The 25,897-nt window shown below is 37.8% G+C and overlaps 1 protein-coding gene across 5 annotated transcripts in view; it reads left to right on the plus strand.

Moving 5' to 3' along the window:
- Window positions 1–25,897, plus strand: part of VTI1A (vesicle transport through interaction with t-SNAREs 1A) — a 314,565-nt gene that overhangs the window by 48,734 nt on the left and 239,934 nt on the right. For 3 of the 5 annotated variants that reach the window (XM_054728671.1, XM_008144314.3, XM_028149438.2), the window contains exons 4-5: window positions 16,953–17,030; window positions 23,376–23,396. In XM_054728671.1, the coding sequence (XP_054584646.1) occupies window positions 16,953–17,030; window positions 23,376–23,396 (99 nt within the window). The remainder of the gene's footprint in view (window positions 1–16,952; window positions 17,031–23,375; window positions 23,397–25,897) is intronic. The other 2 variants (XM_028149436.2, XM_028149441.2) reach the window with 1 other exon arrangement.

Genomic DNA, 25,897 nt, shown 5'->3' on the forward strand with positions numbered 1-25,897 from the left:
CTGAGCCGCCATGTTTCTTACTTGAGGGAAATCTCAATCTCTGCTTTACAGCCCCACTGCTCTTTTGGAGTCTCTGGGGTGTTCCCTTTGCTCTACAGTCTTGCTCCTGGCTTTTTGTATCTTGGGAGAATTCTTTCTGCCCTGCTGCATTAACTGTGGCTTAGAAGGGCAGTGGCCTTATACTGTTTGAAGATCCCGAATGCTTAGGCTTTTCTCTCAGCTCACCTGTTCTCTCCTATTCCAACATTTGGTGGCTGAATGTTAGGAATGCCTCAGGTAGGTGTCTATCTGCTCTTTCTCCATCCGTAGCCTACAGTAGCCAAGATCTCAGAGGGCTTAGCATGGACTTCTCTTAACTCTGAAACCTTGGACCCCACCTTCAGAGGACCAGCTGCCTTAGCATTGGGGACAGTCTTGTGTAACCCAAGGGAGCATCTCTCTCAGCAATGCCCATAGGCAAGCCTTGGTTGGTAGACCCTGTATCTCACTCTGACTCAGGTTCCCTGAAATCCTAACTTGTTATGTCAACCCTGATATAGCCTTAGAAAGTCAGCTCGAAGTTTGGCTGGTTTCTGTTTACCTACGCCCGTGGAGGCTCCTTCTACTCCTCCAAGAATGAGACCAGCCACGTCTCTGTTCTTTGATATAAAAGGTTCATGATTTTGCCCTGGCCTGTCTGGCTCAGTTGGTTGGGCACCAAAGGGTTGCTGGTTAGATTCCCAGTCAAGGCACATGCCCGGGTTGCAGGCTCGAGCCCCAGTAGAAGGCATGCAGGAGGCAGCCAATCAATGTTTGCTCTCACATAGATGTTTCTCTCTCCCTCTCCCTCCCTCTTGTTCTAAAAAATCAATAAAAAATATTTAAAAATATAAAAGACTCATGATTTTCTGGAATGTACTTTATTACATGATTTTGTGTCATCAGCTCTCTGGTAGGTTTTAAAATTATGATCGTGTAGCTTTTCCAGCTTGTTCTGTGTGTGAAGGTGAAAGCAGTGTTCGCTTGTGACTTTGTACATTTTTTGGGGAGTCAGAAGTCCTGTGGCATTCTTTATGTAGCTCTGCCTCCTCTGAACAGACTGTGTGGAGGAGGACTTCCGCCAGCAGCCTGTTTTCACCTGCTCCCACATCCATTGTTTCAAACAAAGCGGATAGAGCTTGTGCTTCAGAATGAGCCCTCACCTTCGGGAAGTGTATCTTGGGTGGCACTTTTTGAGCTGAGCTATTGTTGAGTCCTGTTATCATCCTTCATGCATTTTGTCACCTTCTACCAAGTAGCTCTGCATGATCTCATCTGCTTCTAGACACCTCTCCACATATTTTGGGATCTATGAATAATTATGTGTTTTCTAGGTTTGCCAAGAATAGAGAATTCAGAGTACATTTGTTCTTGTTCCTCACCCACCTACCCCACCCCAGAGGGGTAGGAGAAGAAAAAAATGATGACTTAGAGGAGTCTGTTAACTTATGCAGCTGTGTTCATAATGCAGGTCTCATTTAATCATCACAACAAAGTAAGCATTTTTATTTCCCTTATGCAGATATGCAAACTGAGACTCAGAAAGGTTAGACACTCTCTAGGCAATCACATAGATAACACATAGCAAAGCTGGGATTTGAATCCTAGTTTAATTCATACTGGTCAGTAATGTGCTGATAACCAAGCACATTATCTTTGAAGTTTCTGTGTTGTATTATTGTCTGAATTCTTTTCAGAGTTTGGGATAACATATACAAGTATTTTCTCTTCTAGAAACAGAGCAAAAGGATGACTGGGACACTAAATCCAAAAAAACAAAAACAAAAAAAAAAACCCACCACACACAAAAAAACAGTGAGGTTCAAAGCAGAAAATCCAGTTAAAATATACATGAAAAGACTCAAAAGAAGAAGAAGGGGGGAAAAAAGACCAATAATGGGAGGCAATATTGAGTCCCAAGAGCCAGGAGGGACCAGAATGGAATGTCAACCTGGTCTTTATAGTCAAGAGTCTGGGTGATTGCCAGGGTTCTTGTCCCAGCCTTACAAAGGGTTCAGCAATCTGGAGAAAGGGGCTGGTGTGTAGATTAAGAAAGAGTCCAAAGACGAAAGATAATTTTGAAAGGCATTGGGGGTCAGGGGAGCTTCAGCTAAAGGAGCTAAAAGACTACCCCTTGTCTAAGGACCCCTGTGCTATTTATTAACACAAATTGTCCTAAGGCAAGGTGGAGATAATACACTTCAAAGGGTAGGGCTTAGCCAAAAACGGTTTGGCTCAGTGGATAGAGCGTCGGTCTTAGGACTGAAAGGTCCCAGGTTCGATTCCGGTCAAGGGCATGTACATTGGTTGCAGGCACATCCCCGGTAGGGGGCGTGCAGGAGGCAGCTGGTCGATGTTTCTCTCTCATCGATGTTTCTAGCTCTCTATCCCTCTCCCTTCCTCTCTGTGAAAAATCAATAAAATATATTTAAAAATACAAAGGGTAGGGCTTACAGAAGCATTGTCAGTTTGGGGAGTAGCCTACAGCTGTTCAGGTGTTTGGCCAACAGGAGGCAATAGCATGCAGATTTAAGATGCCCTGAGCTGTCTGGCAGCAAACAATAATATATACAAATCTTTAGGTTTGGGGAAATGTCCTATTCAGGTTTGGGGGAGATGCTTTTTAGCCTTCCCAGATGATTCAGCCCTGCTGACATGCTAGAATTGGCTTCCGGCTGGTGATGACCAGGAGCAGACCTGAGTGTCCGTGTTGGGAAAAATGTGTGAGACCATCTTAAATTAACATGCTTTGTGGGCAAACCCAGAGTTTTATGTGCTAGAGGAATATATTTGCTGGAATTCTCAATAGGATAATTATTATAATCAGAGCAGTTATTTTTCTTTAATTCCTAGTATGTGTTCAGCACCATACTTAGCTGTTTTATAAACTTCACCTCAGCTAGACCTGAGGTACATAGGGGTTCAAAAACTTGCTTATTTTTTTTAATTGATTTCAGAGAGGAAGTAAGAGGGAGAGAAAGATAGAAACATCAATGATGAGAGAGAATCATTGAACAGCTGCCTCCTGCACGCCCCCCGCAATGGGGATCAAGCCTACAACCTGGACATTTGCTCTGACCAACAATCAAATTGTGACCTCCTCGTTCATAGGTCAGTGCTCAACTACTGAGCCACACTGGCCAGGCCAAAAACTTGCTTATTAATCTCAATTAGAAAAGGACAAAGCTGGGATTTGGATCCTAGCTAATCAGGTGCCCAAATTGAGGCCTTTATAATTTATCATATTGTTTCCTTAAAGGACAAGAAAATCAGAGTAACAGAAACTAGCCCCAAAACTCAAATAAAAATCAAAGTATATATGTAATATTAAATGTGTTCAGAGCAGAAATAGAATGAACAGAAAAAGGAGCAACTTCAACGTTACATACCATGTGTAAGATTGGGTCCACTTTGGTCTGTGTTAGACTCTGGAAGAATCTCCCATTGTCCATCTCTGAGTGCAATCGGGCCACCATGCCTAAAGATAATTCAGATAAATTCAGGGGCGGGTCCCTCAGATTGGGGCTTAGAAAATGAGACAGATGAAGAAAGGTCCTGGGATCATTTTCCCTGGATGGAAAGACACTCAAGTTGTTGAGTATCTTCAAATCTGTAAAGAACTCTCTGTCAAGTACGGTCAACAGCTGTTGTTGGTCTCTGCTGTATGTGTAACTATGGTACCATAGACTTCCACTTAATTTAGGGAAATCATCCCTGACAGCAGCCAGTGACTGTTGGCAAACATCAGTTGTGAAAGCTAAGGAACCTCCTTCCTGAGGTCTTTACAAGATGCATTCAGGATGCAGTGATGTCAGGAATGAGGCGCACGGGGCGACCTCTCAAGGTCCCTTCTAGCCCTGAGGTTCTATTATCATCGCATATTTATAGAGTGCCACAATGGGCTGTGTTCTTTTCAGAGAATAGAATTACATTCAGCCCCTGTCCAGGGCTATCACAGTCAAAATTAGACAGATCAGCAATACCTGGGTTGCCAAATCAAGTCCAAGTGTAGTGGGCACATGTCTAACTATCCCCGAGTGCGTATTCTCTTCAAGAACATTAGAGAATGACCTAAGAGCATGGTGAAAGAGCTTACGTTATTGCAAAACACTCCAATGAGATTCGATCAGGTTCGTCTAGGCATTTTTGTAAATTACAATAGTAATTTATTATCTGTTAAACAATCTAATTAGAATTATTGTCCTCAAAACATTAAATTCAGATTGAAATGCAATGTACTATGTTGCCAAACCATTGTAAATGGTAGATACTATTTTGAATGGATGACTTAGAACTCCTCTGACCATGCAGTAGTAGTTGGAGTCCATGCTCATTTAAAACTGCAAATAAAATCCTGTATTTTTACTGAAAAAGTGGAAAACCCCATCATATAAAGTAAAAAGGAACAGTTTATATTGTCTGAATTTGAAAGGAATAATGTTCTCATATTTTTGTTTGATGTTAACTATTATTTAATTGAGGATTTATTTTGACATTTAGCTAATCTCAGATATTAGCCAGTTATAGATTTAGTGTATCAGACACCAGTACTTCCTTCTCCCAATAATCTTTCCACACTTTGAAATTATTTTATACTTTTTATTTGGAAATATTTTCAAGCTTTCCGAAAAGCTTGAAGAATAGTTCAAAGACCATACATATACTCTTTAACTAGATTGACCTATTAACATTTTGTTCCAATTGCTTTATCATTTATGTATGCCTTCTCTATTGATCTTTTTCTCTCTACCTTTATATGTATATATTTTTCTAAGCCACTTGAAAGTAAGTTGCATACATCATGCATCTGTGCATGTTTTTAAAGTAATGTGATTTTATAACTTTCTTCAAAGTAAGAATAATTTTTTCTCAACCCTATTATTTGCCAACATATAGAGGCAACTTGAAGCATTATATTTTACCTTCCTTTTGTCCTGTTATCTATTTTAGCTGCTATTCATGGAAGTCCTTTTCATGCCTGGTATCTGGCATATATTGATTTTTTTTTTCAGACTGTCCTTTAATAAAGTCTCACGTCTTTACATAAAGCACCTGTTACAACAACACATAATATTATAGCTTCGCCATTTGACATATTATAGAAATTTGTAAGGTGCTAAATTCTTGTTACATAATTTTAACTGAAGAAAACTCATTTTCACAATGTAAATATTAGTGTTTGAATAATTGAACTAGTTAGGCTTCTATTTAGTAAAATTACAAGGGTTCAGATGAAGTTTGTTTATTTTCTGTTTCAGTTTGACATGGAGTCCCAGGGCTGAACTTGAATGTTTGTATATTTCCCTCACAGCAGTTTCTGATGCCACGAGTCTAAAACTGGATATCACTGACGGTGTAGCTGCATAAGTGCCAGAATGAACTGCAGCTGATAGAAAAAGGGAACAGGATTCAAGAGAAACAAAAATAATAGGGGAGGAGACATTTATTATTGTATTTTTATTGATGTCATTTATCAACGTCTTTACTGTTTGTGGTTAACACCAACTTTGAATAGATCAACTCTGAATATTTTTTCTGAGATATGGAAGAGATTAGGGGAACTGTGGTGAGGTCAGCTCCCTAAAGTTTGTGATGTTCTTTGTGCATGAAGACAGGGAGCCAGAATCAATGTAGGCTCAGGGAGAACGATGGTCTCGCTACTCAAATGGACTGATTTGTGGGCAGAGGTGTTCGCTGCTTTCCTGGAGGACTACAGATCAGAAAACAAACTCAAAATGCAGTGCGGTGCTACCTTCGTCACGTGGCCACTGACTGTTGACTTGGAATTTTATTAGACAGCCTCATTCTCTTCTGAGAACGTGTAATTCCTGTCTGTCAGTGTGTTTCTTCTTACATGTTTATTAGTGTTAACCACACTACTTGCTTGCTTTCTGTTAGACCTCTGCCAGAAAAGCTAGACAAAATTAGTTCCCAGAATTTTTTTTTTTTTTCTGTAACGCCAACACACAGGAGGTGCGATCTGTAGTAATTCTTATTCATTTGAAATATAGCAATTTGTTCCTGTCAGTGGAGGGTAGGTTTATTGTTCTAAATTGCCGGGGTTTGTTTTTGTTGGCGTGTTCTCCAATACAAATTGAATGGCTGACAAAAATCTATTTGTATGACAGTTCAATCTAGATAAGTGCCCTCTGTTGCCTACTGGTGCAATTTGGGGTCTCGGAGATAAAAGCAAACTGAATACCAACCTCATAGCAGAGCTTCTTCCGCAGATAACAGAAGTAATCCATATTCCGCAGATCCCAAATCAGACAAACAAAGGAGAAATATGCATGCACATCGTCTCTCGTTTTGAAATGGGCGTCTTTTCGCTTCTACATAATAAAAGATGGGAATATCTAACTGAGGAGGACAATAAAGCAGCTGATATGAGAGATGCCTATATGTGAAATTAAAGAGAAATGTATTGACTTGTAAAGTTGGAGAGAAGTCTGTTGCTTAGCATTTTCCCATAGTACGTTGGCTTTTGTCGAATGAATTTGCTTCCTATTTTAACATGCCTATTCTGAAATACATTCTATCTTTAGACACTGATTCTTTGATAGCTTTGATATTTTTGCCAGAGGTAGGGTTGAAGGGGTCTCCTTTACTCCCCTAGATGAGGAGCTGAGAATTTGTACCTGTTGGCTTACCTCTGCCAAAAAAGGTGTCAGTCTTTCCATACAAGTATCTCTCAGATATAATTCATGTGCAGAAAGAGGGATGAAATATGTATAATGGCGGTTATGAGGAAAGAATTGCGACTAGTGCAAAAGAAAAAAAAAAAGACATCCTAGAAACTTGGCTAAAGGCTCCAATTGTAGATATTGTAAAAAATGGGATCTAATCCATAGGGCTTGTTGATCGATTGGATATGGGGAGTAAGAGAGAGAGAGTGGGATAATTGCTGGATGTTTATCTGGGGAGACCATGTGCGTGGTAACAACATCAAATTAGGGACAGCAGAGAAAGACACTGCCCCACTTGTGTTAAGTCTAAGTCGATGTGCCTTTAGGTGATGTGTGGCACCCAGTAGGAATTAGATCTGTGTGCAGAATCTGTAGAAAACATGTCGTTGCCGGCCTGTAGGTGGTATTAGGACAGTGGGGTTAGGTGAGATCATTCAGGTCAGGTGGCTAAGTCAGGATGGAGACCTGGGGCAGACGGAGAGAAGTTATGATGGAGACTGGAGGGAGACCAGAAGGGTAGGAAGAATGTCAAAGGAAGCTTGTCTGTAACTGCTAAGGTGAAAGTGGTCAACAATGTCAGGTGTTATCAAGAAGTCCAGCGAGAAAAGGACCGAAAAGTGGCCATTGGGGCCAAAGTTGATACAGTTTGAGTAACAATAAATAAGTTGTATTGGATTATGAGCCAAAGTATAAAATAAATATCCCTGAGTCCGTACTGATGTTAATAAGTGACTGAATTAAGATGAAATAGACAGATTCCCCCCTGCAGGAGAATGCAAATAATGGATGTAGATACTCCTCCCTCGGCAACATGGAGCGTCACCCCCACGCCACAGATGTGGGTCATGCACAGTGAGTGCAGCGTGGGAAGGGAACGGGAGCTGCACAGTGGAGAACACTGACAGACACCACTTCAGCCAGGTGATCCAGGTCCACATCAACGGTGATTAAGTCATGTTGCTAGTATATACCTGTGAAATGATGTGATGAAAATAGCACTTTACCTCTGTGATCTTCCTCCCCCAACCTTATAAGCCCAGTCTAGTCAAAAGAAAAACTTCACACCAATCCTAAATAAGGGACATTCTACAAAACACCTGACCAGTGCTCCTCAAAACTGTCCCGGTCATCAAAGAAAAGTCAGAGATACTGTCGCAGCCCAGCGCAGCCTGAGGAGGCGTGACTCCTAACTGCAATGTGGAATCTTGGGTGGTATCCTGGGACAGAAAAAGAGTATTAAGTATTAAGGAAATCTGAGGAAAGTATGGACTTTAGTTAATAATGATGTATAATAATGAACAATTGATTCATTAATTGTGACAAATGTACCATATTAATGTAAGATGTTAATAATAGGAAATTGAGTGTGGGTCATATGGGAATTCTGTACTGTCTTTGCCACTTTTCTGTAACTCTGTAACTATTCTAAAATTAAAAGCTTATTTCAAAAATGTGGCCAATGATTTTGACAATTTGAAAGTCATTGATGATCCTGGGGAATCCTCTGGCAAGGTAAGAAAGAATTCAGTTTGTTTTTAGTTGAGAGTGGCCAGGACATAAATATGTGATATTTTGTTTGTAGAATATTCTTTCAAGAAACTTGGCTAGGAAGAGAAAGATAAAAAGAGATTGGGCATTAGTTGGGGAGTATTATAGGGTAAAATAACTTTTTAAAATATATAAAGCTGGGGTATACTTAAAAATGTTTATGTTCTTAAAGAAAAGAGTGACACATTGACGATACAAGAGAAAGAACATTTAATTGATGAAGCAAAGCCTGTGAGTAGGCAGTAATTTATTCTATTCAACTAAAAATGGAGAAATTTTTAGGAAGATCATGTTGTTTATGAATCAGGTATGAATATTTATACTTACCTTATTTATGTAACTAGAGGCCCGATGCACATAATTCATGCAAGGGGCTTGGCCCTCACAGCCGCAGTGGCTTGCCTCGGCCCTCACAGCCCCAGCGGATGTCCGGAAGGTCGTTCAACTGTCCGGTCTAATTAGCCTATTACGCTTTTATTATTATAGAAGATACTTTGGGTCACCCTGTTAAAGAAGTAATCTTCAAAATGTCTTCATAGAGAATTAGGGCTCAAAGAATTTTGTTTTATTGCCTAAGCATCATAGTTTTATTGGCTATGTTCATAAAGCAGTAAAAAGTGTATCGTACATCTCTGTATTGCTGCAACCTCACTGTGGCACAGCATATTCTGTAATAAAGAATCTGTCACAACATGGGCCCAAAAGTAAGTACCAGGAAAAATATATTGTAAAAATTGTTTGCCCATGAGATGGCTGGTTCCAGCGTAGAATTTTAGAGTAACCGCACAGGGAGTCACCAGATCCCAGGGGTAAGCAGGCACTTCCTAACACATTTAATAACTGGGGAGGCTCCTTTCCTACCCTGTGGGTAGATTATTGTTGCTTTATGGTGTAGCCTTTGAAGATTAATCTTGAAACCTATCTAGCTACACCCATAGGTGTGGTTGTGACTCACCCTCTGAGATCAGACAAATAAAACATTCTACCTTAAGCATTTGTCACCCTTGAACTTTCTAATTTATTGTCAATGTTCCAGACGTTGCCAATAATGCATAAGTAAAGGTTTGGTTTTTGTTTGTTTATTTTGGAGCAGGGTGACCAGGAACCAAATCTACAGACTAATCGACTGATGTTAAGTTCATAGAGCTAGGTGAACGATGCAGGCAACCTGGCCTTGCGGTGTGAGTCCTAAGACAACCCCCGCCCGTCCCGGTGGTCTGGTTCAGTGACTAGAGCATTGGCACTGAGAAATGAGTCTGCCCTCGTTCTGCCTGGTCTTTCCCAGCCGTGTGGCCATGGACTGATCACCCATCTATCTAAATGTGTAGGCTGGTCTAGGTGATGCCTCAGGTCACTGCCAACTAAAAGATTCTGTCACTTATGTGTTACTAAGTGTGTGTGTGATACATACTATGTGTCAGTTACACAGAATCCTCAGGATCGTTTGTTCTTGGAAATCTAGATCACTTGAAATTATGGCTATTGACAGATATTTCAATGAAGGACCAGATCACTTTTCCTCCCTGATGCTCAGCAGGTTACATAGGAAAACATAGATACAACTTAACTGTATAAGTGTATATACTTTGTTTAGTAGTTCTTTTAAAAATATAAATGAACCATGTGTTCAGTAGCATTCATTTAGCAGAGTATCATTTTCCAGTGGGAGTGATTATCATATTCAAACAAAATAGTGAACATTTTGACATTCTGATTATTTCAAACACAGTCTATGGAGTTATTTTATTTTTATTCAGAAAGACTTTCAAGAATTAGATTTCCTGCTCTGCGTACTTACGCTATTCCAGATGTGGACAACATCTGGGCATTCTATCATGAGCTGATTTTCTGAATGATGTAACTTAATTATTGATTGACAAGCTAACATGATTTAAGACACAGCCACACTGTGTTCAATAGCAGTGTCAAAGCCGTAAATACAAGCATATGCAAGCCCTGATACTAACTCACTCACGTTGCATTTTGAAACACTAATGCTAAACTTACATTTCAGGCTTAAGTTTAAACCTGCTGGAGAAGGAAATGAAGAAGTGCAGTTGCGTGATTTCTGTTTTACAAATCATTACATGACGTAGCAGCAGTGTGGTTGGAGTTCCTAGTGTAAATAAAGGTCTCTCCTAGCATTGCAAATCACAAGTGGCGTTATTATTCCATGTGGGTTGCACATTGGTTTGTGTGAGCCTGTATGCATATATATACATATATATCCTCATCATTTGCATGCGTTCACATGTGACATGATAGCTAAATTAAAAAAAAAAAGTTAAGGAAAAAAATGTGGTATATTTTACCTTATTTGCAGCCAAAAACATAAATATTCTTTTCAAAACATGTAATCTTTTTTGAAAGTACAAGCAAAAATAATAAATGAGAGTCATCAGAATACAAAGACATTCATATTAAAAAAAATTTTTTTTTCCGAAGTTTAAATATCTCCTCCCGGTATTACATACTCAAGAACAATGAGCTGTTTCAGTGCTCTCACGCTAACCTGCTTTTCCAACTGTTGGCAGCCTCACGGCAGGGCAGGGTAGCATTTTCTCTCTGGTGGCTTGCATATGGTCCATTGGCCACGAGTTTATGGTAGATAGAAAGTGTGTTTTCCCTTTATTAACACTGCAGTATTGGTGACATGTGGCATGTGTACTTTCCAGCGAATGAGCTTGACCTTTAACTCTAAAGAGTCCCTCGAGCAAGAGCAAGCTATGTTTAGTGAAATGATTACTTAGAAGAAACAGATTGCAACTTAATTCCTCTGATATCATTCAAGAAAGGCAGTAAAGTTTTTACCATTCAAAATTGCCCAAAAATTGGAGCAGCAAAAATAGAAAATTGGACAAAACAGTACAGTGGGATTACTGGGTTAAATAATATGAACTTCTTAAAGCTAGTTGTGGTATATATTGGCAAATCATTTTCTAATATGTACTTTCAGCCCTGTATGTGTCCTGGCTTTATTGGATCCTTTCCAGTGTTACCAGCTAATATTTAGTTGAACATCCTTTGCAGGGTTATCATATCCAAGGTATTATGGATAGGTTTTCACTTGTATATAGTATTTAAATCCTCTGGGAAATAAATATTATCAACACTTGTTTAGAGATTGAGGAAACTGATATTCAGGAAATGTCATTTGCCCAAGATCACATACTGAAATGTTATCTCTGTTCTCTTCACTCAGGACCTGTGCTTTTTCATCCTAACAACTTTCCAGGGATCAGACATTTGCCTAACAGTTTACTCTGCCTTTACCTAAATCATGTAGTATGGCATATTTTAACCTGAAATCGCTTGTTGCTAGAAATCCACATAACACAGAGAACACTGTGATAAACAAAATTTCACAAATTCCTTTTTCTTTTCTTCTCCAAAATTTAAATTTCCTGTCCTGGACTGATGAGCCTTTTTAAGTCCTGGGTCAATGGTGGAGTGTGGACGAAAAATTGAACTTGGCCATGGAGTAATGGAAGTGAGGTTAAAAATGGAATGCTTTGTGCCAAAGATAGATGCATTTTAGAAAATGCCATCTGGGCATTACGGAAGTATGATATTATTTAATTAGAACCAGATAAAATTAGGTAAGAAATGAATGCCAGCAATTATATGACTAGCTAATAAATATAATTTCATGGTATTCTATAGATATCCCAGAGTGTTAATTATAACAGGGGCAGTTAAATTCTTTAGAGCAGTTAAATTCTTTGGCTATGAAAGCGTAACAGTTTTTAATAGGTGTATCACCTGGTAACCTTGAGCATTATTAAATATATGGAGACTGAAAGACATGTAGAAGGCAATGGAAAAGTCTGGCCAGACCGGGTAATTTGTTTTAGACCTATGGAGAAATCTATTAACCATTTCTTCTATAGACCAATTTGATTAGGAATTAGGACAAGCTGTTCTTTCATTACTTACCAAAACCATACTGCACTTTGTATCAATTATTTGGCTGTCTGCAGCACATAGATTAGAATAAAGGCCTTTCTTCGTGTTTGCAAATGTTGTGGATTGCTGATTAGTAATTAAAGTACTGAATGAAGAAAATTAGGCCAAAACTGAATGGGAATGAGAAAGTCTTAATTCTGTGATACAGATGTTAGACACAGATTGTCTTGAGCAGCCCATTCAACATAGCGACATTGTACATAACCATGGAGTGTTTGCCTCCCCTGGAAAACTCAGGCCGAATGCCTCGGAGATGGTTTCCGCTCCCATGCCTTGTGATGTAGCTGTATGGGTATTAATTTAGTGAAATATCCTGTCTGCCAGGTGTGGGAACTAGCTGATTTTATTGTAATACCAGATCATTACTTAATTCATATGCAACAGAGTGCAGCACATGGAAAGCATTATAAATCTATTTACAATGTGGCTGGTCTGATGATAACATTGTATTAAATTCCCAGGTGAGGCAATTTAAGCAATTGCTTTGCCATGTGCACTCCTTGGAAATTAAATTCTCATATACGCTTTGGTAATAACCCAACTTCATTGTTATGCTTATGCTAGTGGTGGGCCATAGAATCCTCCTTCTGGTTATGTATACCCTGTTTCACATGTAGAATCACACAGGAGGCAGAATCCCAGATCACAGTTCTTAATTAGTGTAAGCTAAGTTAATTTTCATTTTGTTTCTAGTTTAGCAGTGCCTGTCTAGAATATATTCAGTTCAGTTGGGAAATGTTAAGGCTTGGGTCAAGTAGATAGTTATAAGCCAAATGGCCAGATAGAACTGAGCGAGGCTATCCGCTTGAACTTGGCTTTAAGGAAATCAGCCACTCAGTATGCAAAAGTTCTGTTCATATACCAAGTGAAAACTGCTTGGAATCTGAAATTCTCACTTTCATAGCCAAAGACTCACTTTTGTCATCAGTTTAAAATACCCATTGAAACTTAGTGCATCTAACTTCTTAGGGATAACAATCAGTTGTTAACGTCGTTTTTTGTGTTTTTTTTTTGTAGTTCATCCATCTATGGTCTGTAGATTTTTCCATCCAATTGTGTCTAGTTCACCTAAGTGTATAAGTTACACAAACACAACTAAAAGTGAGGAATGCTCTTGTATTTAATTGTGTGAGTGTGTGTGGGGGGGTGTGTGTGTGGCAAATATTGTCAGTTGCAGCTTTTCCACCCTTATGGTACAGACCCCCAAATTGCAGTAGATTACAAACTGCACAGAGCTTCTGTCTTCTCCAGAAGTCACACACAAAGCACCAGTAGTCAGTAGTAACTGACAACTAAGACTAAAAATGTTGACAATTTCTTGATTTGCCTGGTTAGCTTATGTATAGAAGTCATTAACTATTTATAAAATGCATTATGAATTGGGTTCCTTCAAACTGTAGCTGAGTGTGTGACATTTCCAGCTCAAATTCTCATGCTTGCATTTGGCTAAAGTACAGATTTTATACAGTTGATAATAAAGTAGAATTATTTCAGTTAGTTTATCAAGCTACAGGAGATGTTTCAGTTTCATTAACTTTGAATCTTCCAAATTAAAGTATGACATGGTAGTTAGTAAGGTAGAATGCGGTTTTTAAAAGTTCCATAAAAGTGCAATAATTTATTGATTTTTTTTTTTTGAGGAAAAATATCCATAAAATAAGCAGTTTGTCACCCAGAGGAATTTACCTTTTTTTTTTTTTTTTTTTTTTTTGGTATTCATTTAGTTTAATGACTATCCTGCATGCTAAATTATGGTTGATTACAATCAGCTCACTTAAAACTTCAAAGCATAAAAAATTAGGAGAAAATACCAATGCCTGGCATTTAAATATAATTTTCTATCTTTATTGTTGAGAGTATTACAGATGTCTTTCCCTCTTCCCCCCATTGCCCCCCTCCACCTGGTTCCTGCCCCCAAAATTCTTAAACCGGGTCTCGATTTTTTTTTTTTTTTAAGTATAAAATGATACTCAAGTGTAAAGTGTTGCATTTCCAGCATTGGTTGTATCATTTTCATGAGGAACTATTTCTGACATTTGAAATGAGTTATCTTTTCATTCTTTAGTAGAAGCCAGTCTTTTCAGGGAACATTTTGTAAAGTCAGCATATCATTTGCTTAATTACATCCAGAAAGCTATCCAAATGACCAGTGTCTACCATCCCAGTGGTAAAGAGTGGCATTTATAGGGGGACCGCCCTTCGACTGTGGATAAATCCTTCCTTCTCCCCTTGTTGCTGAGCATGTACACTCTGAATGGCTGATTTTTCAAAGGCAATAGATTCTAACCAAAACAAGATGAGATATTTAGGGATGCATGCTTGTAATGTTCCACGTTTGAAGTATAGTAAATCAAAATAAGAATATAATGTAATTGAACCATCTATGCCAATTTGTTGGTATTTGGGTGAGAAAGGGGAGAAACAAAAACAATCTCCATGTGAAATTCTTGCATACTGGGGAACGTTTTAGTCCCCCATAGTGATGAAATGAATAATTAAAGAGGCAGCTCTGATACCACAGCCTGTTTAAAGGTTCTCATTTCCTTTAATGCTGTAAAATGCGTTGGCTTAGCTAGTTTGAAATGACCATAGTGGGGATCTCCATATGGGCAAAAGAAAGGTTCGGCTTGATCTAATTACTGTGGTAAGGCCATGAAGTATACTGTCCTTGCAACTTGCATTTTTCTGTACAATTCTGTACGAAGTTCATAGAAATAGCTAATTAATAGCAGCTCCAGTAAATACAGTAAGGGAAGCAGGGCCCATGAATATGCTGTCTGTGGGGGTAAGAAGTCTGGCATGTTCACAAGTGAACGAGGGGGTCACTCCTGAATTGTTGAGATGTCTGATATAGATGCCATTACTGACCTCAGGCTACTGAGGTAACTTTTCTCCCTCGTCCTCTCTGCAACATTGTTGGTTGTAGTCCTCTACCTACAGACTTCCTGCATTTGCCAAGGTATAACTTAGACATTTGTAGCAGGGAAGGCAAGCTTGGGGTAGAGACTCAGGGCAGGGATGGGATGCTATCATCTACTTTGCATTGAAACGTTTTGCATTTTCTTTGCATCTTTTACCTGAGTGTATCCAGAGGGCAATAAACTGGTGAGGAAATTTTGGGTGATAGAATGAGCACCGAGCTGTAAGTCAGGACCCCAGGGTTCTAGTCTCAGTTTAACCTAAGCTACCTTTAGAATACCATGAGACTGGCTTCCTCCCCCACTTCCCCCAAATAATAAAGGAGTATCTCGATTTATTTATTTTTTATTTATACTCCATTCAGCCCTTCAACTGGGTTCTGCCAGAGAGTAAGCCCTAATGCCCTAAGGCTTCTGTTCTATGTAATAAATTAAATTTTCTCTTACGTATCATTCTTGGGAGAATTCAGAAAAATAGTCACTGAAATAATTTTCTGTGTTTTATGGTTGAGATAACAGCCACAATTGAGAAAGGCTGCAACTTTAAAATGATTTAAAGTCTACTGGATTTTCTTGTCAAAAAATCCTTTTAAATTCTACTATGAGTTTATGTTTAAGGTATTATGATCTCTACGTGGCAAAGCAGGGTTACTCACTAGTTTAGAAGTCTAATTAAAAATCTTGTGGCCTTCTGCTCATGGACTATGGATAGTCCTTTCAAACTGCAGTAACTTTTTGGATCACAATTGGACAGGTGAGAAATTTTAAGTTCTCCACTGTAGACCCGAAGTGAGAAAAAGATTGCCATTTTCCAATCAACGGTGTTTGCTCAGTTAGTTCAGACGCAGAAAAGGCAGCACAGGCGCCTGTAAATCTGCATCTGGGTCTGAAGTAGCGATGCGCAGCAGCATCTAAGCACTGCACTCCAGCTGCCCAACTAATCTTCCGAGCCTTTTAGCTTTTCCAAATGTGTGTAATGTAGATAATTCACGAGTTGCTCGCGGACATGTCCCTCTGACTTTACAAGTAAAGGTAGACTTCTTGTAAAACAGAATTTCAGAAACCTTGACTCATGGACCACTTGTCTTTATTTCCTGGGACTGTGAAAAGTTGACTCACAGCCTACTTGCTTTTATTTACAAGGATTGGGAGATTTAATTCGTTTTACCACACACACACACACACACACACACACACACACACACACACACACATGCTGCCATAATTTTCCTTAGTTATTTATCGAGGACTTAGAGACATTTCAATTATTGTCCCAAAATGGGTTGGACTTTTAAATTTCATCTCTTTTTGGTTAGTAACATCACAATAATGAAATATAGATGTACAATTTTCCAAGCATTCCAGTGTATGTATGCAGATATAATATTATCCTAGAATTAGAGATTTTAAAAGACTTGTCATTGTAAAATCCATTTTCTGCCACACTATTAAAGAACCCCATATACTCTCGTGGTTTTAATTGCAATCTATGGAGCTGTATTTCCTTCAGCGTAGTGTTCTTATTTGAATGACTATGTGTGGAATAATATACCAGTTCCGATCCATTTTGATTATTAATGGAGTACTTACACAGTGCAGTTTTCTTTCATTATTGGCATTTGAAAACCTCCTAATTTACATTAAACTTCTCAAGTTCAAGAACTTTACACAACTTTGGTTTGCAGGTTTTTAGCAAATAGGTTTCCATTAGGGGGCTCTCGAGGTTTGAGATGATCAGCCTTGATACCAATAATGCTTCGAAGCCTTTACTTTCTAACGTTCCTCTCGCTCTCTCCCTTTTTGTTTTGTTTTACAGAAAAGGTCACGGATCGCCTACAGTGACGAAGTGCGCAATGAGCTCCTAGGGGATGACGGGAATTCCTCGGAGAGCCAGGTAGAATGCTAATCAGGAAGGCCCGGTGGGTGGCTGGAGGGTGAAGGAGGTCACTGGCACACTGGGCTCTCAAGCTGCTCCTTAACAGCATTAGCGGCAACTCATGTGGAAGTGATACTGTTTAATGCAAAGCTGGAGTCTTAATCAACTTCAAAATGTTTCTTGGAGATCTTACATTTAACCCTTTACCTTGGGATCACTGTCTGCTATCTTTTAAAAAAATCTTTTCTTCTCCTTTCTTTATTATTTGGTACTTAAGGAATAACTTGAAACACACTGTTTGCAGACAAAGCCAAGGTCTTCACCTCAAACACATGTAAAAGGAATAAAAAAGTACACAATGCAGCTTTGATAATAATGCAGTATAATTAAATCAACACTTGCAGCAAAACAAATGAAAGTAAGCTTTCAAAATTCAACAGGGCAGCCCAGGCTCCCATTGTGTCGCTTCTTAAAAATACATTCAGTAAAATGCAAATTGCAAGTACCAGTGTGAAACTTGGGTAGGCATACAGAGGTAGTGGCCTCTGTGAAATTATAAAAGTAATAGTAATAATACTGGGAAAAGTCGTTTTGCAATTTAAGATCTGCACAAGCAAAAAGTAAGGTACAATTTCTTCTTAAAAGGGCCTGTAACTTGGCTGTCAATTCTCATAGGGTTACACAGTAGTGTCCTGAGTCCAATTAATGTCCCACTTCTTTCTCTGAATTAATACTGCAGATTTCATTAATTCATATAGATAACGTATGACTTTTAAAAAGTGTTTCAAGAGCCTCAGTGCTGAGATTGATTTTTTAAATGTCTCAAACAAACCTAGTGACTGATTCTCTTTGATACTTTTAAAGAAAATAAATGATAGGGAACTTCAGAAGCAAGAACTGAACATGTTTATTAATGTTACTTTGGCAAGTGTTATAAAGGTCTCTGCTCTGCCTAAATAAAAATGAACATAAATCATTCATTGAGTAAACCAAAATTTTAATAAGATTGTAAAACATAAATAATTTATTCATACACATTGTAAAAATTGCATAATTGTATTTAGCATTTCACATAAATTATAGCTCTACATATTCGGAAACTATGCTACTATTTACTGTAATGTTAATACTACAAACAGGGGTGTTGTTTATGTGATTAAGGCCCCCATCCATCCACCCCAAAAAAGGAAGAAGGATCACTGAGCTGATGGTTTGTTTCTGAAAAGATCTCACTCCCTCCCCTATTTGGATGTTATCAGCTTGAGTTCAGACATGTAAACATTTTAAGATTTGGGGATTTCAGCTTTCCTGATTGAAATGTAAGAATAACTACTAGTAAGGGGGAAAATTATATAGAGCACATCAAACAGAAAAGGGTGATGTGATAAAGGGGTTTTGCTCATAATAGATTAAATAATGTAAGAATGAGAAAGAAATATTTTCTTCCTATTTTAAGTGAGATTTAGGTTGCTCATACCTCTTGATTTGAGTGAATCATAATTTTATTTCCTATCTTTACTGCAGAGAAAGCATTATCTTTTTTTTTTTCTACAAAAAAAGTGAATGCGTAGTTCTCATGTCAGTTCTTTAAAAAGCTATAGATCTTTCTCTCATTTGAAACTACTGCCTAGTAGAGAGGAAATGGAAAGGAAGGGGGTACCCTGTCTAACTCAGACTCCTTTATTGTAATGGATGTTGTAGTATATGACAGGGATCCCTCTCTTTTTTTTTTTAAAGGCATGTTCACTTCTCTTAATGGACATTTTATGTGCCTAAAACATTTGTCTTACGTGCATATGGGTATGATTTTTTATGCCTAAAGAAAAATATTCCACAAAAATAGATTGAGTTCATATTTTCTGAATTTTGCAAATTATATTCCTGTCACTTTAAAATGATTACACAGAGATTTCCCATGGACTTGTATAAATCAAACTTACACATTCTGAAAGTGCTCGGAGAACCTGAAGTTTAGTCATAAGGACCTGTCACTTCCATAAATAGAGTATGATAAATGATAGTCATGGATATGTAATGGTTAGATTATTACTTATGTGAACTTTTCCGTCTAAAATCTGAATTAGGTTTGAAAGTTCAAAGAAACCACACTTAACTTTTTGGATATTTAGTTACCAGGTATAGAAAAATTTCCATATCATACTGAAGAAATTAAATTTTGTTTTAGGTGTTTTTTTTTAATCATAATATAGGAATTAAAATCCCTCCAACTAAAACACCCTTAACAGGAATGCTCACTTGAAAATAACTCTTTATTCTGCATCAGTATTCATTCAGACTGTGGAATTAAAACAGAAGCCTTTTCTTTACAGGAAGAAAGGATTTTATGTTGGCTCTTCATGTTAGTTTTTGTAGCTGAGTGGCAGAGAAGGTAGGCTTTTCTGGGCTTATCTGTAACTTATATAAGAAAATATTTTCTGCCCACAAGTAAGTTTATATCCCAGTTAATTTTTGAAACATTGATTTTTCAGAACTTATTGGCTTATCATAAACTTTTAATGTACAGAGAAAACTTGCAAGTAAACAAAATGAGACAAAAATAGCAATATTTGTTTCATTGAAATTGGGATATATCTCAATTTCTTAATTATAGATGAGAAATAATAAAGAATTCATAGCAATGGTTAAAATAGGTAAAATAAACTGAGTACTGACTGTTTAGTTACTTTTTATGCAGTAAAGATATCATCCCTATTGTGGCTTTTGGTGGTGATTTACAAAAATGTGAATGCCATAGCTATTATTTCTCATTCTGGCCATTTATAATGGTTGTGAATTTTTTTTCCCTAGGCATTTAAAACCTGGCTGTTTATACACATAAATATAGTCTTCCAATTAACTATAGAGTATATTAATTTCCATATATATATCAACATTTCCACCATGATTGGAAATGCCCCGCATACAGTACACAACTTCATTTAATTCCAAATTAATTGCTTTGTATAAATTTATTTCTGATTCTATCCATTTCATACATATCCAAATATAGTTCATCCCAGATTTACAAAGATGGGACAAAATTACCTACTTTGCACATTTGAGTACTATTGTTGGGTCATCAGCTTTCCAACGATTGCTGTCTTAGGCATTATCATTCTATTCTTTTAAAATGTCATGTTTCCCATAGAGCAACGTTTTAGAACTTGAGAGAATTGAGTTTTTTAAATATAACAATGGAAACCTTAATAGTTGTTATCTTGCTTTAGTTTCATAAAGACCATTCTCAGAAAAGGAAAAAACACACAGAAACAAAAACCATCTTATACAATTAAATCCTCTTCATAGTAAAGTGTCATAATGGAGCATATAAAATGTTCCAAGCAATACTTTGAACCCTAATAGTCTCTCAGTTTCCTTATGCAAAATTATATCGATCAATGAATAAGCCTGAGTAAATGAAATGTGAGTAAATCCTAAATAGAAGGTTCAAAGAAAGATCTATAAAGAGCAGGATATTTGCAAACGTGCCAAAAGTTGGGTGGTAAAGCAATAGTTAGCAGATAGGATTGCTTAATTTTTTAATACGAGGTTCTCGTAAGTTCCGATTTGAGCTTGCTGTGCATAAAGTGTGTCAAACTCCAGCCCCAGAGCAGGGGGTGAAGTCGGTCAATTTAATTCCCCGAGATCTAAAGGAGGTCGGTATCATTTCATATAGCCCTGGCAGAGCAGATCATTACCAGGCACAAATCTGTTCGTTACGTGCTGAGGGTTTATAGCCAAATAAATAGACTGTCATCATAAGTTCAGAAAATTGTGTGTTCGACCCACGATAATGTGTAAAGGGCGTTTAATAGAGTTCAGCATTTATTCGTTATCTGTATGCGGACAGAGACGCCAGTCGCGTTATCAGCTTTTTAAAAAAAAAATTGGGGAGTTGCGGGGTCACGTGGCGCGGCGCCCACTCGGAGGCGCGCATGGGCCGCACATGCTCCGCAGCGCAGGTTTGATTTCAGTCGCAGGCAGCAGAAGGCTTACCCACAAGAGATTCCGCTGGTTCAAACCAGCGTAAACCAGATTTTGTTTTCAGCCCACAAAGGAACAGATTACCTCTTGTATCAAATTCTGCATTGAGGGAGGGAAAAAACACCTCTTTGTTTCAAAAAAAGATGTTGATTATCATAACTCAACGTGGTGGCATGGTCCACTTTCATGTGGCCTCTGATGGAGCTGGTAACTCAATAAAATAAGAAATCACTCCTTCCAGTCTAGTCTAAGCATTGTTAATTTTCAAATATAGCCCATCTTTTGTTTACTTGAATGAAAACTCTCAGCCCTTAAAAAAAAAAAAAAGGAGATAGAGATTAAAACCCCTCCCCTTACCTAGCTTAGCTACAAATCCGGCGCAGAGCCTGCACGCAGCCATGCAGCACAAACAAGATAGAACGGGTTTTTGTTTGGAACCTATTGAAACAACAAATGGGGAGCATTTGAAACACTCATTGATTATGGCAGGGTGGCATGCCCCAAATGGTCTCCATTGCTGAGGAGTAGTTTTAAACTTTGGCCCTTTAAGTATCATAGTCAAGTGATGAATGGTGCCCCCAGAAAGAAAAGATAGCTGTGCGATCAATTCCCAGATCGTCTCTTCCTGAGAATTAATGTTTGCCTTTTTCTCCCATGATGTTCGGAGAGCAAAGAGAAAGATTCCGATATATGATAGGCCAGGTATTTGAGTTTCAAATGTTACCTCTTCTGGGCAAGAATAGTAACTTTCCACATAAAATGATGAGGGCCTTTACTCATACCCACTGGATGTTTGCTGAAAGAGTGAGCAAGCTTATTAATTAAAAATAATGGCAACTTCTTGTATATTTTGAAAAGATGACATTAAAAGTTTCATTTTCACTAAATGCACTGTGAGACATTATGTAATAAATTCTGTACCCATTTTATAAGAGTTTCATAACAATTCTGAAAACTCATTCTTTTGTCCTTGAAATACTTTTCATATAACAAATGAAATATCAGCATAGGCTGGAATGTATGCTGCCTTCTTTGAATTGGAGACAAAAACAGCATTAAGCATTGAGAAATCCGGACTATAGTAAACATGATACCTTTAGAGACACTTATAGTGAGCAATTCATAGCACGTTTCTCCCAAAGCAATAGTTTAATTTATTGGCCTGCATATGTCAAGTGTTATAACAGATGTTACAGATATTTGGATGTTTAAAAATTATCAGTTGTGGATCTGAATTGCTGAGGATGCACATTTCAGACTTAGAATGTGGTTAATAGTCTCTTACAACACAGGTTTCAGTTTCTGTTCATTGCAGAAGCTATGGCATTCATCTCAACCATACAATGACATTTGTGTTGTATAATACTGTCAAACATACACACCTACACACACAAAGAATGAGTCAGACATATGGTATATTCATTTCCTAGTATCTAAAAAGTTAAGCAACTTATTTTATTGTTATATTTAAGGCAAATAGAAAAATGTTCTACAAAGGAGAATTAAAATGTTCTAGGACAATTTACTAACAAGTGGAGAGTGGTTTGGGGTCTGTCTTTAGTGAAAACAGAGTGCAGTACAAATGAAGTCAGAGAGCTCATTGCTTTGAGATGCCCCAGTTTACAAAATGAAAAAGATTGAAAAATAAACATAAAAAAAATTTTTGGAACAGTATGTGACTGCAGTAACCTCTGAAGCAAAACAAACACCTAGAAATTAGCTCTAACCTACACAATATTTTTAAGGATAGTGAAATATTTTCTGATACCATATCCTAAATATTATCTATCCTAGCATGCTTTATTCTCAGTTAAAATAATGTTATCTTCTAATGCAATATTTTTACTAGGGTAGGTACAGGTATGATATTAACTAACATGATAGTTTGTTTTAAATACTTATTGGGGCAAAAGCATTAACTATTAATCATTTTCATTTGTGGGTAAAATCGGAAATCAGTTGTCAAGATTCAAAATCGAGAAACATCCTGAAAACTTGTATATACAAAACCTTTTCAGTGGTACATTCTTAGAAGAGAGGAACAGTAAACTTGTTTTCTTTCTTTATAATATAGACTTCTATGAAGTCGTTCCCCTTTATTTCATGATGGTGTCTTAGATGTACTTTAAAAGAGAATTTCACACTATTCTCTTTGTTGAATGTGACAGTGTGAGAAAGTGATCTTTATTCGTTCAAAAAACTCTGCATGTAGTCTATGTTTAGGTTCTTTTAATGTGTTTGTCTGTGATTTTTAAATGCTAAACATGTAAACAGATAAATTGTCAATGTTAATTCTGTATCCTGTCACACAACTGATCTTTCTTTCCTGCCATTTCTTTCCTTTTTATCTTTTTTTTTTTTTGTGCATTCATGTTGCAGTTGATAAAATTACGTGAAGAGGTGAGTACTTCTTAGCTTGCCTTTTTTTTTTTTTTAATTCTGCTTTTCCTTATAAAATTGAGTTTCTAAATCTGGAGTAAGATCTTTGGGTTCATTTTTCCGAGAAAATCTGCACATAGCAAAAGTATTGATTATATTGCTAGACATATTCTCTGCTGATTATCTTTCAAAAACACATATATCCAAATTATGCTTGTCTCAGTGATCATTGTTGTTTGTTAGCATCAGGGGGAAATTCATATTTTAAAAGGCAAAAATGGAGGAAAAACAAAGGAATATCTTAAAGCTATACTCAAGTATAGTTTTAATGTAGACCAACTTCAGATTTGTTTTATTTGTATTGGTTTCATAAAGAAATCAATATGATTCTTTTTTTTTTCTGACAATCTGATTTACTGTACTGAAAACTATTTTTAAATAAACTTCTTTGCTTCACCCAAAATTCAACCTAAGATACCATGAATCTATTATCCTTTTGGGGAAACACACATATGTTATAAATGCACTACTAGTCTGTGTACACAGATACCTAAAATAGCCAAAGCTCTCGTCATTGTGAAACACATTCCTTTCTGCAGGAAATAGCCCCCAAGTGAGTTCTCACTTTCCTGAGTTTGCTGGCCTGTTTCATAGTGCAGTCTCAGACTTTTGTGTGGCCCAGCACATAGTTACAGCAATGCTTATAATTTTATCCCCATATCAATGAGGAATGCTGAATGATTCTGTATTTCTTTTTAATTAGACCAAAGTCATCAACTATGCTTTCAGAGATAGAGTAGTCTTATTCTTTATTGAGGGAGGTTGAGGTTGCTACTTTTCTACTAGAGCATAAAATAATGGCCCATATTGCAGTTTAAAAATTGTCCAGTTGCTGATGCTCATAAGAGTACTGTGAATTATTTCTGAGTTCAGATTGTCTGCATTGACTCAGAGTTTCCTACAAGTTTTTTTATTGCTATGTCCTCGTTCTCAAGGTGATGCGAATGCTAGTGTAGAGGCTTGTAGATAGTGGTTTTTAACAATTCTTGTGGTTGAAGATACATGAGTGATGTCTTCTCTTAGTAAAAGTAATAATGATATATAAAATGAAGGGTGAAAATACACAAAACCCGCACCCTCTAACCTTTTTGCATTTTTTAAAAATCTTTCCTACATTGAAGCAGATGTGTATACACTAAATAAATATAATCAATTGCAGTTCTGACATATAGATTTTTCCTTGAGGGAGTGATGCATCCATGTTATTTCTTTTGCAAGACAGGATATCTACTTGTGTATATTTGCATATGTCCATGCTTAGGTGAAGAATCTGAATTCTCAAATGTTATTGGAACTAACAATCGAATTGAAAAGCTCTGTATAAGGAAATTCACTACATGAAGCCCTGGCTCCTAAATTTAGCAATGAATATAATTAATAAGAGTATGTGCCTTATCACAATCGGCATTTTTGACAGAACGCTCTTTTTGTTGTTGTTGGTAAGCTGAATTGTGTGGACTTAGCAATCTTAATTCTAAAAGATGCTAACATCACCTCTGCATTTCTTTGAACATTTTGTGGTGCCTATCACAACAGTTTCATCCGTTTTGCACGTTGCCAAAATGGTAACCTGCAATGCAGTTGTACCTGGAAGAATGATATCACTCAACTAATGGAATAATATACTCTGAAATGGTCTTTTCACAATCTTTGAAATGGATGCAGCGTTGATATTTTGTAGAGCAGGTCACAGTGATGACAGTGCATTGGTACATGGTTTCCTCAGAAGGAATTGTTTCTCAACCAGGATTCTAATAGGAATCAAACTGAATGTACCCCACGCTTCTTCCTGGCACCTATCCTAAGAAAACGGGCACTCGTCTCCTCTGAAATAGGATGTTTTGTTGTGTTTGGAAGCAAAGTATGCCCCATCCCTTCCCCGTGATGATGCTCTTTCCGGCTCAGTTGTGGAAGCAGCGCGCGCTCGGAGGCAGGCTGGGTGTGCACGGCAGCTGAGCTGGCTTTGGCTGTGCCTGGCGCTCCGCTTCAATCCTGCATCCCCAGCTCTCACATTGCACAGCTCCTCACACAAGTCGGGCTCTGTCTGAAGCTGCTGCACAGCATTGCTTACCTGCTTTGAAAGGGCTGAGGAGAGGGTGAGAGAATGAGTTTGGGATGGAATGTGGGGGCAAGTTGAAAGCCTCAGCTGCTACTGTAGTGTACGTCCTTTTATTTTCAGAGACCGGGGCAAAGCACAACTAAGGGAACAATGTAAATAGCACAGCTGTTACAAGGACTTGTTTTTAGCTTGACTTAAGTGAAGAGGTTCCAAAATACAAAGTGAGGTCCTGGGGAAAGGCTGCTGGGAACTGGATAGTCCTCCTGTGTGCACATTTACTCCGACAGAACCGCACCGGCCCGAAGAGGAGCTATTTCTGTTATTGAGGGAGATTCTTTTTTAAAAAACAGAAGTTCTTTTAGAAATTTACTTCCCATCATAGCCATACTCAGAATAACCTGAT

The sequence above is a fragment of the Eptesicus fuscus genome, chromosome 17 (assembly GCF_027574615.1).
Source record: "Eptesicus fuscus isolate TK198812 chromosome 17, DD_ASM_mEF_20220401, whole genome shotgun sequence".
Classification (NCBI taxonomy): Eukaryota; Metazoa; Chordata; class Mammalia; order Chiroptera; family Vespertilionidae; genus Eptesicus; species Eptesicus fuscus.